The sequence below is a fragment of the Ornithorhynchus anatinus genome, chromosome 7 (assembly GCF_004115215.2).
Source record: "Ornithorhynchus anatinus isolate Pmale09 chromosome 7, mOrnAna1.pri.v4, whole genome shotgun sequence".
Lineage (NCBI taxonomy): Eukaryota > Metazoa > Chordata > Mammalia > Monotremata > Ornithorhynchidae > Ornithorhynchus > Ornithorhynchus anatinus.
In genome coordinates, this window is record NC_041734.1 from 28491502 (window position 1) to 28508924 (window position 17423).

A 17423-nucleotide genomic window follows, 5' to 3' on the forward strand; every position below is an offset into this window, starting at 1 on the left:
AGATTGAGGGATAAGACTGCACTGCTGCAGACCAGGAGAAACTGTTTTAATAGTAATAATGATGATAATGATAATAATAATCATCATAGCATTTGTTAAGTACTCACTATGAGCCAAGCACTCTACTAAGTGCTCATGTGGATACAATCAAATCGGGTTGGACACTGTCCTTTTCCCACTTCTCAATCCCCTCAGATGAAGGAACTGAATCTCAGAGAAGTAAAGTGACTTGCCCAAGGTTATCCAGAAGACAAGTGGCAGAATGGGGGTTAGAACCCAGGTCCTTCGGACACTGAGGCCCGTACTGTAAGTTTGTTGTGGGCATGGAACTTGTTTCTCATATTATTCTCTCCCAAGAGCTTAGTACAGTGCTCTGCACACAGTAAGCACTTAGTAAATAAGTATGATTGAATGAATGAACTAGACCCATGTTGCTTTTCTTTTTGACTTGCATGGAGAAATTGTACATAAAAAGCTGATGGCCATTTCTCAAGTCTGGTAATACTAAGTATTCATCATCATTATCAAAGCCTGTTTCTCCAGAATCACCTTTGTGCAGAGAATTGTTCTACGCCCCGTGGATATAATGCCTCTGCCACTGATTCCAGTCGAGGCCTGTCCCACCTTTGATCTCGTCTTAGCCACTCCAGGCCTAGATCACCTCCAGAGTGCACTTCCTCTACTCTTGGGCTCATGCTGTAGAGCGCAGTTGGAGGAGATCCAGACACCCGGTTGAATTCTGTCTCTTCAGATCCATTCTTGTTTGTTAGAACTCTGCCCTTTCTACTTCTCAGCAACATTACTTCTTCGTCGACTTCCATACCCATTGGCCCCAGTGATTCCAGACCTTTAACTCTTCCTTTAAGCACAGCGACCTCACAAACTACTCTGTTGCCAAAATTAAGATCATTAGACATGACCTTCCCAAACTTCCTTCGGCTCCCTGACTCCCTCTCACTCTTCCACTTTAGACTGTAAGCTCATTGATGATGATGATGGTATTTGTTAAGCGCTTACTATGTGCCAAGCACTCTTCTAAGCACTGGGGGAAGCAGCGTGGCTCAGTGGAAAGAGCCCGGGCTTCGGAGTCAGAGGTCATGGGTTCGACTCCCGGCTCTGCCACTTGTCTGCTGTGTGACTGTGGGCAAGTCACTTCACTTCTCTGTGCCTCAGTTACCTCATGTGTAAAATGGGGATTAACTGTGAGCCTCACGTGGGACAACCTGATTACCCTATATCTACCCCAGTGCTTAGAACAGTGCTCTGCACATAGTAAGCACTTAACAAATACAAACAAAAAAAATACAAGGTAATGAGGTTGTCCCTCATGGGGCTCACAGTCGTAATCCTCATTTTGTAGATGAGGTAACTGAGGCACAGAGAAGTTAAGTGGCTTGCCCAAGGTCACACCGCAGACAAGTGGCGGAGCTGAGATTAGAGCCCATCTCCTCTGACTTTGCTTCTTCTTGTGGGCAGGCAATGAGTGTATCAAACCTATTGTATTGTACTCTCTCAAGCACTTAATGCAGTGCTCTTCTTTCACATAGTAAGCGCTCAATAAATACCATTGACCGATTACATGTTTCTATGCTGTTCACAGTCTCAATCCCCATTTTGCAGGTGAGGGAACCGAGGCCCAGAGAAGTGAAGTGACTTGCCCAAGTTCACACAGCAGACAAGTGGCAGAGCTGGGGTAGGAACCCATGACCTTCTGATACCCAGGCCCCTATTCCATCCACTATGCCTTTGTTCAAGTTTCTTCCCAAGTCGCTGGTGGGTGAGAGAAAGGTCAGTGTTCAAACAGGATCCCGGCTTCAGCAGCCGCTTTCTGTACTTCAACAACAAACATGGTGACCGTTGCTGTTGACATCCTGTTTTGGCTCCCAGCTAATGGAGTGTACTGGAAGGCTGGGAAATCCATGATGTAAGGGAGATTTGGTTCTTTTAAAGATCACAATGTTATATAATAATAATAATAATAATGTTGGAATTTGTTAAGCGCTTATTATGTGCAGAGCCCTGTTCTAAGCGCTGGGGTAGATATAGGGTAATCAGGTTGTCCCATGTGAGGCTCACAGTTAATCCCCATTTTACAGATGAGGTAACTCAGGCACAGAGAAGTGAAGTGACTTGCCCACAGTCACACAGCTGACAAGTGGCAGAGCCGGGATTTGAACCCATGACCTCTGACTCCCAAGCCCAGGCTCTTTCCACTGAGCCACGCTGCTCGTCTAGTTATACTATTGGGACTGACTTTAAAATCCACCTCACGCCTCTGAATCGCACTGCAGAGAGCTTCATTTTCAAATATAGGTTTGTTTTTGTGACATCACTGTGCAGCACACATCTCTGCAAGCATTGACGGCTCCTCTCCCCGTCTAGCAGAAACTTCTGCTCATTTATAGGCTTTAAGACAACTTCATCTGCACCCTCCCTCTTACTTCTCAGCTCTCTTCTCCCATGCACCCCAGCTCGCACTCTTTGTTCCTCCCAGGTGAACCTCTCACCTTGCCTCGTTCTGGACTCTCTGACCTCCATCCCCTTTGCTCGCTCACCCTTCCTCCTGCCTGGAATTCCCTCTCCCTTCGATCAACCAGATCACAGCTCTCCTCATCTTCAAATCCCTCCTGAAAATTCACCTCTTCCAAGTGGCATTCTTCAATTGAGCTGCATCAGCTTAGGGTTGTGTTCCCCCAGTGACTGTCCTGACCACAGGAATCAAGAAGGTCCTTCAGAAGATTGGAAGGGAAAGGATGAGGGGAATAGCCCGGTGAGGATTGACTTAAAGTTACTGACTGATTGAATGATTGATTGACTGGAAGAGCTTGGTCAGCAAATCAGGGTTGTTTCTGGAATGGATGTTAACAACTTTTAAATCTTTGGGAAAATATATCCCACAGTACGATGGTTCACAATACATCCACATTTTAGAGGAGCATATTACATACATTCCTGTATGTTTTTTTAAATAATAATAATAGTAAATAATAACTGTGATTCTTGTTACTCAAGCGAGTTTATTGACTGCTTACTATGTGCATTGTACTAAGTGCTTGGGAGAGTACCATATAACAGACACATTCCCTCCCCACAGCTGAGCTTACCGTCTTGTTAAGTGCTTACTGTATGTCGGGCACTCTACTAAGCTCTGGGGTAGGTACAAACTAACTTGGTTGGACACAGTCCCTGTCCCAAGTGGGGCTCCACAGTCTTAATTCCCATTTTAGAGATGAGGTAACTGAGGCATATTGAAGTGAAATGATTTGCCCCAGGTCACACAACCGACAAGTGTTGGAGCTGGGATTAGAACTCATGTCCTTCTGACTCCCAGGCCTGTGCTGTATCCACTAGACCACGCTGCTTCTTGTCCATGCATATATTTCATATATAAAATGCATTTGGGGTTTTAACCCTGTTGGAATGCTGTGGATAGTTGACCTCATTCTGCTAGTAATGGAGAAAGAAAACAGCTTCTAGTAGCTTGTTTGTTGTTCTACACAAGGGAGGGACAGCACCTTGGCTAGAGCAAGGCATTTTAAAGCATCTGCACTAGTGGAAAGAGGACAGGCCTAGAAGTTAGAGGATTTGGGTTCTAATCCCACCTCTGCCACTTACATGCTGTGTATATTTTGGCAAGTCACTTCACTTCTCTGTGCCTCAGTTCACTCATCTGCAAAATGGGGTTCCATACATGCTCTCCTTCTTACTTAGATTGTGAGTCCCACGTGGGACCTGATTATCTTTTATCTATCCTAGCACCTAGTACACTGTTTGACAAATAGTAAGTGCTTAACAAATACCATAAAAAAGTGCTTGACAAATGCTACAATTATAATTATCCCCCGCCTCTGTTCCCATCCGAGAAACACTGGAATCTTTTTTTCTCCCTCCTCATTGGCTATCACTTTCTCAACCCTCTTCTCTCCATCACTGATCTCTTCTCTCCCCCATATCGCACTCTCTCAACCAGATTCAGCCATGGAAGCAACAGTTCCCTGACCTTTGTTAAAAGGAAACACAGGTCTTTGTTTCCCTTGGCAAAAGTCAGTGAGTGAAACATGGAGAGCATCAGAGGTAGTCTCCATCCTGCCACTATTCTCCATCTACACCCACTCCCAAATCGGATGATTCCCAAATCTACATCTCCAGCCTTGATCTCTCCCTCTCTGTAGTCTCGTGTTTCCTCCTGCCTTCAAGACATCTCTACTTGGATGTCTTCCTGTCACCTCTAACTTAGCATATTTAAACAGAGCTCCTTATCTTTCCACACAAACCCTGTCCTTCCCCTGACTTTCCCATCACTGCAGATGGCACCACCATCCTTTCTGCCTCACAAGCCCCTAACCTTGGCATTAACCTTGACTCCTCTCTCTTATTCAATCTATCACTAAATCCTGTTGGTTCGTGCTTCATGATGTCACTAAAATCTGCCCTTTCCTCTCCATCCAAACTGTTACCACGTTAATTCACTTGTCCTATCCTGCCTTGAATCCTGTAGTAGCCTCCTTGCTGACCTCATTGCCTCTTGTCTCTCCCCACTCCAGTCCATACTTCACTCTGATGTCCAGATCATTTTTTTTTAAATGTTCAGGCCATATGTCCCCACTTCTCAAAAACCTCCAGTGGTTGCCCATCTACCTCCGCATAAAACAGAAACTCCTTACCATCGCCTTTAAAGCACTCCACCACCTTGCCCCTCCTAAGTCACCTTGCTACTCTCCTATTACAACCCAAACCTCACATTTCGCTCCTCTAATACTAACCTCACTGTACTTCAGTCTTATCTATCTCCCAGAGGCCTTCCCTGGCTAAGCCATCTTTTCCTTTTCTTCCACTTGCTTTTGTGTCACCCTAACTTGCTTCCTTTAGTTATCCCCCTTTCCAGCCCCACAGCACTTATGTACATATCTGTAATTTACTTATTTATATTAACGTCTGTCTCCCCCTCTAGACTGTAAGCTCATGGTGGGTAGGGAATGTGTCTATTATAGTCTACTCTCCCAAGGGCTTAGTACAGTGCTCTGCACACAGTAAGCACTTAGTAAATACCATTGAGTGACTGACTAGAGTCTTTGACATCCAAAAGCACATGCCGGAGTGCAAGCCTACAAAATAGGCCTCTGACTTGACCCCATCAATCAATCGATTAATGGTATTTATTGAGCACTTAGTGCGTGCAGAACACTGTACTAGTGCTTGGGAGAGTACCAAAGAATTAGTAGACGCAGTCCCTGCCCTTTAAGGACCTTACAACTCTTTTGGGGGAGACAGACACAAATAAAAATAAATTACAGATGGGTGCATAAATGCTGTGGGGCTGGGAAGGGCAGAGGAGATGAATAAAGGGAGCAAGTCAGGGTGATGCAGAAAGAAGTGGGAGAAAAGGAAGGCAGGCTTAGTCAGGGAAGGCCCTTGGAGGAGATGTGCCTTCAGTAAGAATACGAGTAGGAGTAGGGTGAATATCAGGTGCTTAGATGGTGAAGACCCAAGAGTGTAGGAGATAGAGAAGGGAGGACAAATAGACTGGGAAGATGAAACTACCACTCTCCTCCCCTTCAAAGCCTTATTAAAGGCACAACTCCTCCCAGAGGCCTTACCAGACTAAGCCCCATTTCCTGTACTCCCTGTCCCTTCTGCTTCATTCTTGCACATCAATTTGTACCAGTCATTCACACCACCCTCAGCCGCACAGCACTTATGTATTATTTTTATGGTATTTTTAAGTGCTTACTATGTGCCATTCACTGAACTAAGCTCCCTAATTTATTTTAATGTCTGTCTCGCCCTCTTGATTGTAAGTTCCTTGTGGACAGGGAACATGTATACAAATTCTGTTGTATTCTACTCTCCCAAGCACTTAGTACAGTGTCTGCACACAGTAAGTAAATACCATTTATGAATGATTGATTGATTGATGGAGAATGTGTCTGTTTATGGTTATATTGTAATAATAATAATAATAATTTTGGTATTTGTTAAGCGCTTACTATGTGCCGAGCACTGTTCTAAACGCTGGGGTAGACAAAGGGGAATCAGGTTGTCCCACGTGGGGCTCACAGTCTTAATCCCCATTTTCCAGATGAGGTAACTGAGGCACCGAGAAGTGAAGTGACTTGCCCCAAGTCACACACCTGACAAGTGGCAGAGCCGGGGTTCGAACCCATGACCTCTGAGTCCAAAGCCCGTGCTCTTTTCCACTGAGCCACGCTGCTTCTCACTCTACCAAGCACTTAGTAAAGTGCAATGCACACAATAAACACTCCATAAATATAATTGAATGAATGAATGAAAGTTAGGCAATGCTTCTGGGAGGGAATATGATAAGACATGATTTCAGTAGAGCTTTATAGATAGGGAGAGTGGGGATCTGTTGGCTATGATGGGGGAGGGAGTTCTGAGCAGTTGGGAGGATGTGAGCAGTTTGTCAGTCATATTTACTAAGTGCTTACTGAGTGCAGGGCACTGTACTAAGCACTTGGGAGAGTACAATATACAATATAACAGACATATTCCCTGCCACAATGAGTTTACAGTCTAGAAGGGGAGACAAACATTAATATAAGTAAATAAAATTGCAGATATGTACATAAGTGCTGTGGAGCTGAGAGAGGAATGAATAAAGGGAGCAAGCCAAAGTGATACAGAAAGAAGTAGAAGAAAAGAAAAAGAGGGCTTATTCAAGGAAGGCCTCTTAGAGGAGATGTGCCTTTATAAGGCTTTGAAAGTAGGGAGAGAGTAATTATCTGTTGGATTTGTGGATGGAGGGCAATCCAGGCCAGAGACAGGATGTTGGCAAGATAGACGAAATCAAAGTACAGTGAGAAGGTTGGCATTAGAGGAGGTAAGTGTGTGGCCAGGGTTGTAGTAAGAAAGTAGCGAGGTAAGGTAGAAGGGGGCAAGGTGATTGACTGCTTTAAGTGATTGAGTGAGGAAGGGGTCAACACACACTGTTGTTGACCAAATGTGGATTTTTGCTACCAAATTCAGTATTTCCTCAATACAGAATAAGCATTTAGGACAATGCTGGGTCTGGCCATGGGGCTGACTTCTTCTCTCTCCCCTTTCCCAATTCCAGAGAGACCAACCCTTATACCAGCTTTGGAGTCACTGTAGTGAGGGACGATGAGAAGAATTTATGGAGCATCCCCCATGATGTGTCCCATACAGAGGCAGACGACGACAGGATTCTGTACAACCTCATCGTCATTCGCAACCAGCAGGCCAGAGATTCTGAGGTGAGTCAGTGTGGCCCAGTGAGTCAGTTAAATTGTCAGATAGTCATCATGTTGAGCATCAAGTTGAGCACCCACTGGGTGCTAGGATGTGATGTGCCCTTTTAAGACTCATTCAAAACCCCAGAAATCAATGTCATATTTATTGAGCGCTTACTGCATGCATCACACTGTGTTAAGCTCTTGGGAGATTACATTATGACAGAGTTGGTATCAATCATATTTTCTGAGCGCTTGTGTGCAGCCCACTGTACTAAAGTGCTTGGGAGAGTACAAAATGACAAGAGTTGGTATCAATCAATCATATTTATTGAGTGCGTGCCTTGCACAGTGCACTGTACTAAGCACTTGGGAGTGTACAGTAAAACAGAGTTGGTAGATTCATTCCCTGTCCACAGCAAGCTTACAGTCTAGCAGGGAGGCAGACATTAAAAGGAGTTAATAAATTACAGATATGTATATAAGTGCCATGGGGCTGAAGGAGGGGTGAATGCAGGGTGCAAATCCAAGTGCAAAGCTAACAAAATGAGGAGTGGGAGAAGAGGAAATGAGGGCTTAGTCGGGGAAGGCCTCTTGGTGGAGTTGTGTTTTCAATGAGGCTTTGAGGGTGGGAAGAGTGATTGTTGGATATGAAGAGGGAGGGCGTTCCAGGTCAGAGACAGGACGTGGGCCAGGTTTTGGGGGCCAGACAGGTGAGACAGAGGCACAGTGAGAAGGTTAGCACTAGGGGAGTGAAGTGTGTGGGCTGGATTTAGTAGGAGAGCAGCGAGGTAAGGTAGGAGGGCACAAGGTGACTGACTGCTTTAAAGCAGATGGTCAGGAGTTTCTGTTTGTTGTGGAGATAGAGGGGCAACTACTGGAGGTTCTTGAGGAGTGGGGAAATGTGGACTGAACGTTTCTGTAGAATAATGATCCGGGCAGCAGAATGTAGTATGGAGTGGAGTTGGGAGAGACAGGAGGTAGGGAGGTCAGCAAGGAGACTGATACAACAATTAAGGCGGGATAGGATAAGTGATTGGATTAACCTGGTCACAGTTTGGATGGAGAGGAAAGTGATTTTGTGAAGGTTGAACTGACTGAATCTGGTGACAGATTGACTATATGGTTTGAATGAGAGAGATGAGTCAAGGATAACACCAAGATTATGAGCTTGTAAAACAAGGAGATGGTAGTGCCGGCTATAGTGATGGGAAACTAAATGGAGGGACAGGGAAAGAACACAGGCCTGGTAGTCAGGATACCTGGGTTCTAATCCTGGCTCCTCACCTTGTCTCAGACAAGGCACTTCACTTTGTTTCAGTTTCCTCACCTGTAAACTGGGGATTCAATATCTGTTTCCCCTCCCTCTTAGACTGTGAGCCTCATGTATTGGGACTGTTTCTGATCTGATTTCATTTTTCGATCCTAGCGCTTGACATATGTTAAGTGCTTTACACATACCACAATTAATGTCATTAATAAAACTGGCTACCCCCTTAGGACCCATGCTGGCATGCATATCTTCAGTTCATTATGTGGGGAGAGGAGTTTGATGAGACTGTCTGGAATAACTTCCAATAGTTACTCATCCCAGAAGTTACTGGCAAACTAAGATTGCTGGTAGGGAGAAGAATCTGGAGAGGAAAGAGCAGAGATGGCCTAAGATTGCCTTGTGTGTTTATGAGTGTGTGCCAGGTCCTTAAAATACACTGCAAAGAATTGCTGACTCTAGTTAACCTTGCTTGCTGGTTTGCTCAGGCACAAGAATAATTTGGGGGCATTTCTGAGAGAAGGGGGACTGGGTTTGTTGAACTGGAGTTCATGGATAGGAACATGTTGGTCTGAGGTGAGGTAAATTCCTCCCTGTGGATCCTCAGCCTCCTTAAATCAATCAAACATATTTATTGAGTGCATACTGTGTGCAGAGCAATATACTAAGTGCTTAGGAGAATAAAATACAATGGAGTTGGTAAACATGTTCCCTGTCCACAAGGTGTTTACAGTCTAGGCGGAGGACAGACACTAAAATAAATTATAGATATTTACTAAGCCCTCGGGCTGAGGGTGGGGTGATAAAGGGTGCAAATTCAAGTGCAAGGGAGACACGGGAGAAGGAGGAGAGGAAATGAGGGCTTAGGGATATTCAAGTGGAGCTATTATTTTAATAATAATAAATAATAATAGTAATTGTGATATTTGTTAAACGCTTATTGTGTGCCAGGCACTGTACTAAGCGCTGGGATGGATACAAGCAAATTGACCTAGGCACAGTCCCTGTTCCACCTAGGGCTCACAGTTCTAATCCTCGTTTTACAAATGAGGTAACTGAGGCCCAGAGAAGTCAAGTGATTTGCCCAAGGTCCCATAGCAGACAAGTGGTAGAGCTGGGATTAGAATCCATGGTCTTCTGACTCCCAGGCCCGTATTCTATCCACTACGAAAATGGGGAGTTGATGTGATGCTCTTTCCTCTCCATCCAACCTGCTACCAAGTTAATAAAGTCTCTCATCCTATCCCGCCAAGATTGCTGCATCAGCCTCCTTGCTGACCTCCCAACCTCCTGCCAGTCCATACTTCACTCTGCTGCCCGAATCATCTTTCTACAGAAACGATCAGGACGTCATCCCCCTCCTCAGAAATCTCCAGTAGTTGCCTATCCATCTCCGTATCAAACGAAAGCTCCTCACCATTGGCTTTAAAGCAGTCCATCACCTCGCCGCCTCCTACCTCACCTCGTTTCTCTCCTTCTACAACCCAGCCCGCACATTTCACTTCTCTGTTGCTATCGTTCTCACTGTGCTACGATCTAGCCTGACTTGCCGCCAACTCCTGGCCCACGTCCTACCTCTGACCTGGAACGCCCTCCCTCCTCAAATCCTCCAGACAAGTACTCTTCCCCACTTCAAAACCTTACTTAAGGCACATCTCCTCCAAGAGGCCTTCCCAGACTAAGCCCTACTTTTCCTCATCTCCCACTCCCTTTTGCTTTACTCTGACTTGTACCCTTTGCTCTTCCCCCAACTCCCTGCCCCATAGCACTTATGTATTTATCTGTAATTTTATTTAAATATACACACCAGCAGATACCAGCAAATCAGGTTGGACACAGTCCCTGTCCCATGTGGGGCTCAGAGTCTCAATCCCCATTTTACAGATGGGTAACTGAGGCTTCAACTGAGAATTGAAGTGACTTGCCCGAAGTCACACAGCGGACGAGAGGTGGAGCTGACATTAGAACTCATGACCTTTTGACTCCTAGGCCTGTGCTTTATCCACTATGCCATGTTGTTTCTATTTGAGTTTAGCACAGTGCTTGGCACATTGTTAAAAGACACAATTCTTGTCATTTTTTATTATTATTTTCATCATTACCAGGAGCACAGTACCTTAGCTGTGGCAGAGAGGTGACAGTTCATGACTGGGCTGGAACACATATGCCTCTTCTCTCCCTAGCAGCAGAGGAAGGAGCTCAGGTGTATGTGTGAGAGCCCTACTTTTGATTTCACTCACTTTTGAGAAGATTTTGATCTGAAAACCCAACAATCTTATATTCTGTTCCTGGCACAGGAATCATCTGTCACTGGACTATATAATAATAATGAGATGCAGCATGGGGTAGTAGATATAGCACGGGCCTGGGAGTCAGAAAGACCTGTGTTCTAATCCCGGTTTACGACTGTGAACTCCCATGTGGAATGTGGATTGTGTTGGTCTGATTATCTTGTATCTTCTCCCGCACTTAGCACATAGTAAGGACTTAACAAATACCACAAAAAAACGAACAAAAAAAACCTTGAGCTATTTGTTAAGTGCTTACTATGTACTAAGCTCTAAGTACAATGCCTGACACATAGTAAGCACTTAACAAAAAACACAATTATTATAGAGAAGTAGCTTAGTCTAGTGGGTAGAGCACAGGCCTGGGAGTCAGAAAGACCTGGGTTCTAATTCTTGCTAATACAACTAGTCTGCTGTGTGACCTTTCTCTGTACCTCAGTTCCCTCATCTTCAAAATGGGCATTCAAAACCTTATCTCCCTCTCCTTTAGTCTTCAAGCCCCATGATTATCTTGTATCTACTCCGGCACTTAGTACGGTACTTGGCACATAGTAAGTACTTAACAAATTCCATGATTATTATAGAGAAGCAGTGTGGCCTAGTGGACAGAACCTGCTCTAAGTGGGCAAACTTGGATGTTTGATTCCATTGTAGAGAAGTTTGTAGTTTTTTCTGTCTCTTTCGTAATTTGGTTTGTTAAATGCTTACTGTGTGCCAGAAACTGTACTAAACTCTGCGTTACCTACAAGCTTATCAAGTTGGACACAGTCCCTATCCCACATGGGGCTCACAGTCTTTCCAGATGAGGTAACTGAGGCACAGAGAAGTGAAATGATTTGCCCAAGATCACCCAGGAGCCAAGCGACAGAACTGGGATTACAACCCAGGTCCTTCAGACTCTCAGGCCCTAGGTCACCCACTAGGCCATGCTGCTTCTCACTTAGTATAGTGACGAGAACTAGGTTCAGTGCAGTGCTCTTCCCTCAGCAGGCTCCTCAACTGGTGCAAGGACTTTGTTCGAACTAATTATCAAAGAAGTGCCATGGCCTAATGGATAGAGCATGGACCTGGGTGTCAGATGGACCTGGGTTCCAATCCTAGTTCTATCACTTGTCCGCTCTGTGACCTTGGGCAAGTCACTTCACTTCTCTGTGCATCAGTTAGTTCATCTCTAAAATGGGGATTAAGACTGTGAGACCCACATGGGACAGGGACTGTGGCCAACCCGATTTGCTTGCATTGCATCCACCCTAGCACTTAGTATAGTGCCTGGCACATAGTGAATGCTTAACAAATATCACAGTTATTATTATTATTATTACCCTAGTGCTTATCCAGTGCCTGGAACATAGTAAGTGCCTAACAAGTAACAACTGTAAACTCATCCTCGAGACTGTAAATTTGTTATGGACAGGGAACGTTTCTGTGCTCTCTCAAGCACTTAGTACAGTGCTCCGCACACAGTAAGCACCAAATAAAGCAGCGTGACTGCTTGAAGCAGCGTAGCTCAGTGGAAAGAGCACGGCTTTAGGAGTCAGAGGTCAGGGGTTCTAATCCTGGCTCTGCCACTTGTCAGCTGTGTGACTTTGGGCAAGTCACTTCACTTCTCTGTGCCTCAGTTACCTCATCTGTAAAATGGGGATTAAGACTGTGAGCCTCACATGGGACAACCTGATTAACCTGTATCTACCCCAGCGCTTAGAACAGTGCTCGGCATGTAGTAGAGAAGCAAGTCACTTAACTTCTCTGTGCCTCAGTTCCCTCATCTGTAAAATGGGGATTAAGACTGTGAGCCCCATGTGGGACAACCTGATTCCCCTATGTCTACCCCAGCGCTTAGAACAGTGCTCGGCACATAGTAAGCGCTTAACAAATACCAACATTATTATTATTAGTAAGTGCTTAACAAATACCAACATTATTATTATTATTAATAAATAAATACTATTTATTGATTTGATCAAAGTACCACAACGGTGCTTGTTCTTATTATTAAATAAATGCCATTTATTGATTTGATCAAAGTACCACAACGGTGGTGGTTCTTTCTTCTTCTTCTCCTTCAGTACAATGTAACAATAATAAAAATAATTGGGGTATTTGTTAAGCGCTTACTATGTGCCAGACACCGTACTAAGCACTGGGGTGGATACAAGCAAATTGGATTGGACACAGTCCCTTTTCCGCATGAGGCTCAAAATCTCAATCCCCATTTTACAGATGAGGCAAATAATAATAATAATAATGTTACAAATGAAGCATACAAAAGTGAAATGACTTGCCCAAGGCCAACAGCAGGCAAGTGGTGGAGCTGGGATTAGAACACATGACCTTCTGACTCCCAGGCCTGTGCTCTAGCCACTACACCATGCTGGTGCACTGTAGGCATGCCACACTAGTGAGTGAAAGTCACCATTCATTCGTCTAGGGCCTTGTCATCTGCCTGGGCAGAGCCCTCAGATCTTGGCAGTAACACGAGAACGGAACCAGGCTTCGGCTTCCCGATCTGTCAGTCTGGTGTCGCTCAACCACTGCTAAATGAGGCGCTGGGCTTCTCTTAATGACATTTATGCTTCGTGCTGCTTCGGTATAAGTGGAAGAAACAGATGGTCCCCGGGAAACTAATCTGAGGCAGAGGTGATATAGCAGAGTTTCTGGCTCCAGGTGGGAATTGAGAGCTGCAAAATCAGTGTCTTCTTTCTCCACAGTCAAAGGAGGTAGTTATTTGTGATGGCTTTTTATCCTGAAGCAAAGCAAACACCCAAATGGCTGGCAGGAGGACATTTGTTATGTAACAGAGTTCCTCCAGTGGGACAGTCAATAGGTTCAGAGATTCAGTGTTTTGCTAACTGAAGAAGTGTTTTTCTAAGACAGTGCGAAGCAGCACGGCCTAGTGTGGAAAAGCATGGGTCTGGGTGTCAGGGGACCTGGGTTCTAATTCCAACTCTGCCATATAAAAATAATACTAATAATAACTGTGGTAATTGTTAAGTGCTTACTATGTGCCAGACATTGTAGTAACCACCGGGGTAGATACAAGGTAGTCCATGTCCCACCTAGGGCTCACAGTCTTAATCCCCATTTTACAGATGAGGTAACTGAGGCACAAGAAGTGAAGTAACTTGCCCAAGGTCACAGAGCAGACAAGTGGTGGAGTAGGGATTAGAACCCAGGTCTGTCTGACTCTCAGGCCTGTGCTCTATCCACTTGACCAATAGTAGTTTAATCCTACTCTGACTACTTTTACTATTAGTAATAACATATAATAATTGTTATTATTATGGTATTTGTTATGTGCTTCCTCTGTACCAAGCACTGTACTAAGCACTAGGGTAGATACAAAACAATCAGGCCCCACTTGGAGATCCTACTCTAAGAGGGAGAATAGGTATGAAATCCATTTTGCAGATGAGGGAACTGAGGCATAGAGAAGTTGAGTGATTTGCCCAAGATCACAGAGCAGGTAAGTGACAAAATCAGGATTAGAACCTTGGTCCTTGACTCCCAGACCCATCCTTTTCCCACTAGGCCTTGCTGCTTCATTTGCCTGGTGAGTGACTTTGGGCAAGTCACTTAATTTCTCTGTCCTCAACTTCTTCTTCTGTGAAATGGGGATTCAATGCCTCTTCTCCCTCCCACTTAGACTATGAGGCTATGTGGAAAGGTACTGTATCTGAAACCTGAATATCTTGTTTCTATCCCAGGGCTTAGTACATTGTTTGCCATATAATAGCATGTCACAAATATCATTATTGTTATTATGATTATCATTCCTTAACCCCCACCATTCCCCTAATTCTTGGGCCCCCAGGGGAGAAATGGAACCCAACTGGAGCACTGAGAAGGGAGAAATCAATCAATCGATCAGTCAACTGGTATATATTGTGCACTTACAAATTCCAATATTGATACATAATTTCATGTTTCCCTTCCTGCTTTCCCCACCCACTCCCACCTCTTTTCCTTTTCAAAGACTTTTAAAAATAACTTTCTTCTTTTTACTGCTTTGGGGTCATGAGGAGTAATAATAATCATAATGATGGTGTTTGTTAAGCGCTTACTATTTGACAGACACTATACTAAGCACTGAGGTGGATACAAGCAAATTGAATTGGACACAGTCCCTGTCCCATGTGGAGCTCACAGTCTCAATCCCCATTTTACAGATGAGGTAACTGAGTTGCAGAGCCTGGCACATAGTAAGCGCTAAACAAATACTGTTATTATTATTATTATTGTTATTATTGTTAGAGTGAGGGAGTCCTCCAAAGCCCTATTGAAGACATATCTCATCCAAGAGGTCTTCCCTTACTAAGCCCTCTTTTCCTCTTCTCCCACTCCCTTCTGAGTCTCCCTGACTTGCTCCTTTCATTTATCTCCCCTCCTAGCCCCATGCCCTCATGTATATACCTGTAATTTATATTAACATCTGTTTCCCCCTCTGGACTGTAAGCTGGTTGTAGGCAGGGACTGTGTCTGTTATATTGGTATATTGTACTCTCCCAAGCCCTTAGTACAGTGCTCGGCACCCAATAAGCACTCAATAAATGCCATTGACTGACTGCCATAGGTCAATCAAACAATCAGTTACTGTACTAGGTTCTTGGGAGGAGGTAGACACGATCCATAGGTGACCAAAAGCACTTCACTGTCCAGTTTGGAAGAGATCAGTGCAGAGACGGGGCAGCTAATTGGTGGCGCTATGGACCTGGTAAAACTCAAGTGAGATCACCCCAAATCAGAGTGATTCCTTCCTGACAGGAATAAGCACCTTTTTCCCGGGTTACGATCAGCGAATTATCATATGTCCTGGCTCAGATCGCTGGCAGCTCCGATTAGAAGCAGTGTGCCTACTAGATAGAGTACAGGCCTTGGAGTCAGAAGGGCCTGGCTTCTAATTCTGGCTCTGCTCTGTGACCTTGGGCAAGACACTTCACTTCTCCGTGCCTCTGTAAAATGGGGATGAAGACTGTGAGCCTCGTATTAGACAGTGACTGTGACCATCCAGTTTAGCTTGTATTTATTTACCCCAGGGCATAATAAAATCCTGGGTACATAGTAAGCACTTAGCAAATGCCATCAAAAAGCAAACAAACTAAAAGAAGTCTTTGCTGCTCAGAAGGCTTGTGAGCTCCATGTGGGAAAGGGTCTATAGCCCTCTCCATGGTAAACTCTACCTTCTAGTCTCTAATTCTTGTATCTATCCCAGCAGTTGGCTCCTAGTAAGTGTTCATTATTATCATCATTATCAGGAGGAAACACACTTGAGTTATTGAGTTGTTTTTCCAGTAGTGATGATGATTCATGTTGAGCCATCCCCACTGTCTCACCTAGTCCTGTGAGTAAGAGCACATCCTGTGTGACTGCTTCAAGGCCTTGGCACAGATTTATTATTATTATTATGGTATTTGTTAAGCGCTTACTACGTGCACTGTTCGAAGCACTGGGGTAGATACAGGGTAATCAGATTGTCCCATATGGGGCTCATACTTTTAATCCCCATTTTGCAGATGAGGTAACTGAGGCACAGAGAAGTTAAGTGACTTGCCAAGGTCACACAGCAGACAAGTACTCCATCCCTTCTCCATAGTAGCTAACCCTGCTGGGCTTCCATCTGCTCTTTGCACTGTGGTTGAATGTGGCCAGCAGGGAATGTATCTACCAACTCTGTTGTATTTTCCCAAGCGCTTAATACAGTGCTCTGCACGGGATAGGCGCTCCGTATTTACGATTAGTTGATTGATCCATCCCACAGACCTTTGGGGTTTTTGTTAAAAAACTACTTTTTAAAAATGGTATTTGTTAAGCACTTACTATGTGTCAGCTGTATACTAAGCGTTGGCATGGATGCAAGGTGGTCAGGTTGGACACAGTCCCTGTCCAACATGGGGTTCATAGTCTTCATCTCCATTTTACAGATGAGGTAACTGAGGCTCAGAGCAGAAAAGTGACTTGCCCAAGATCAACAGCAGGCAAGTTGCGGAGCTAAGTTTAGAACCCAGGTCCTTCTGACTTCCAGGCCCATGCTCTATCCACTAAGCCATGCTGCCTCTAGACTGTAAGCTTGTTGCGGGTACTGTCTACCAATTCTGTGGTATTGTACTCTCCCAAGTGCTTAGTACAGTACTCTGCACACAGTAAATGCTCAATAACTGTGATCGATTGATTGATTATAGTGATGGTGGCTTGTACAGCCACTGTCATTCTCTCTTTCCTGTCAGGCTATCAATTAATGGTATTTATCGAGCACTTACTGTGTGCAGAGCACTGTATTAAACACTTGGGAGAGTACATTACAACAGAGATAATAGGCGTGTTTCCCACCCACGAGTAGCTTACAGTCAAGACTGGGAGACTGACATTAAAATTAATTACAGATGTGTACATAAAAGCTGTTGGGGCTGAGAGTGGGGTGATTACCAAGTGCTAGAAGGGTACAGATTCAAAGGTCTGGATAATGCAGAATAGAGGAGGGGAAGGAGGGTTTAGCCAGGGAAGGCTTCTTGGAGGAGATGTGAATTTAGTAAGGCTTTGAAGGTGGGGATACAGTCCTCTTGTGACATGGAGAGCAGCGAGCAAATAAGGTAGTTATTCTTGTCGAAAGTCTCCAATTTGGGTTTAGTGACGCTGAGTGGGGATTATATTGCTTCAGTG

General features: G+C 44.6%; 1 protein-coding gene across 1 annotated transcript in view; it reads left to right on the top strand.

Annotated features, from left to right (window-relative positions):
* The window catches only part of MREG (melanoregulin), a 56522-nt gene that overhangs the window by 14085 nt on the left and 25014 nt on the right, over positions 1–17423 (top strand). The window contains exon 2 of the mRNA XM_029068216.1: positions 7076–7235. Coding sequence (XP_028924049.1) covers positions 7076–7235 — 160 coding nt within the window. The remainder of the gene's footprint in view (positions 1–7075; positions 7236–17423) is intronic.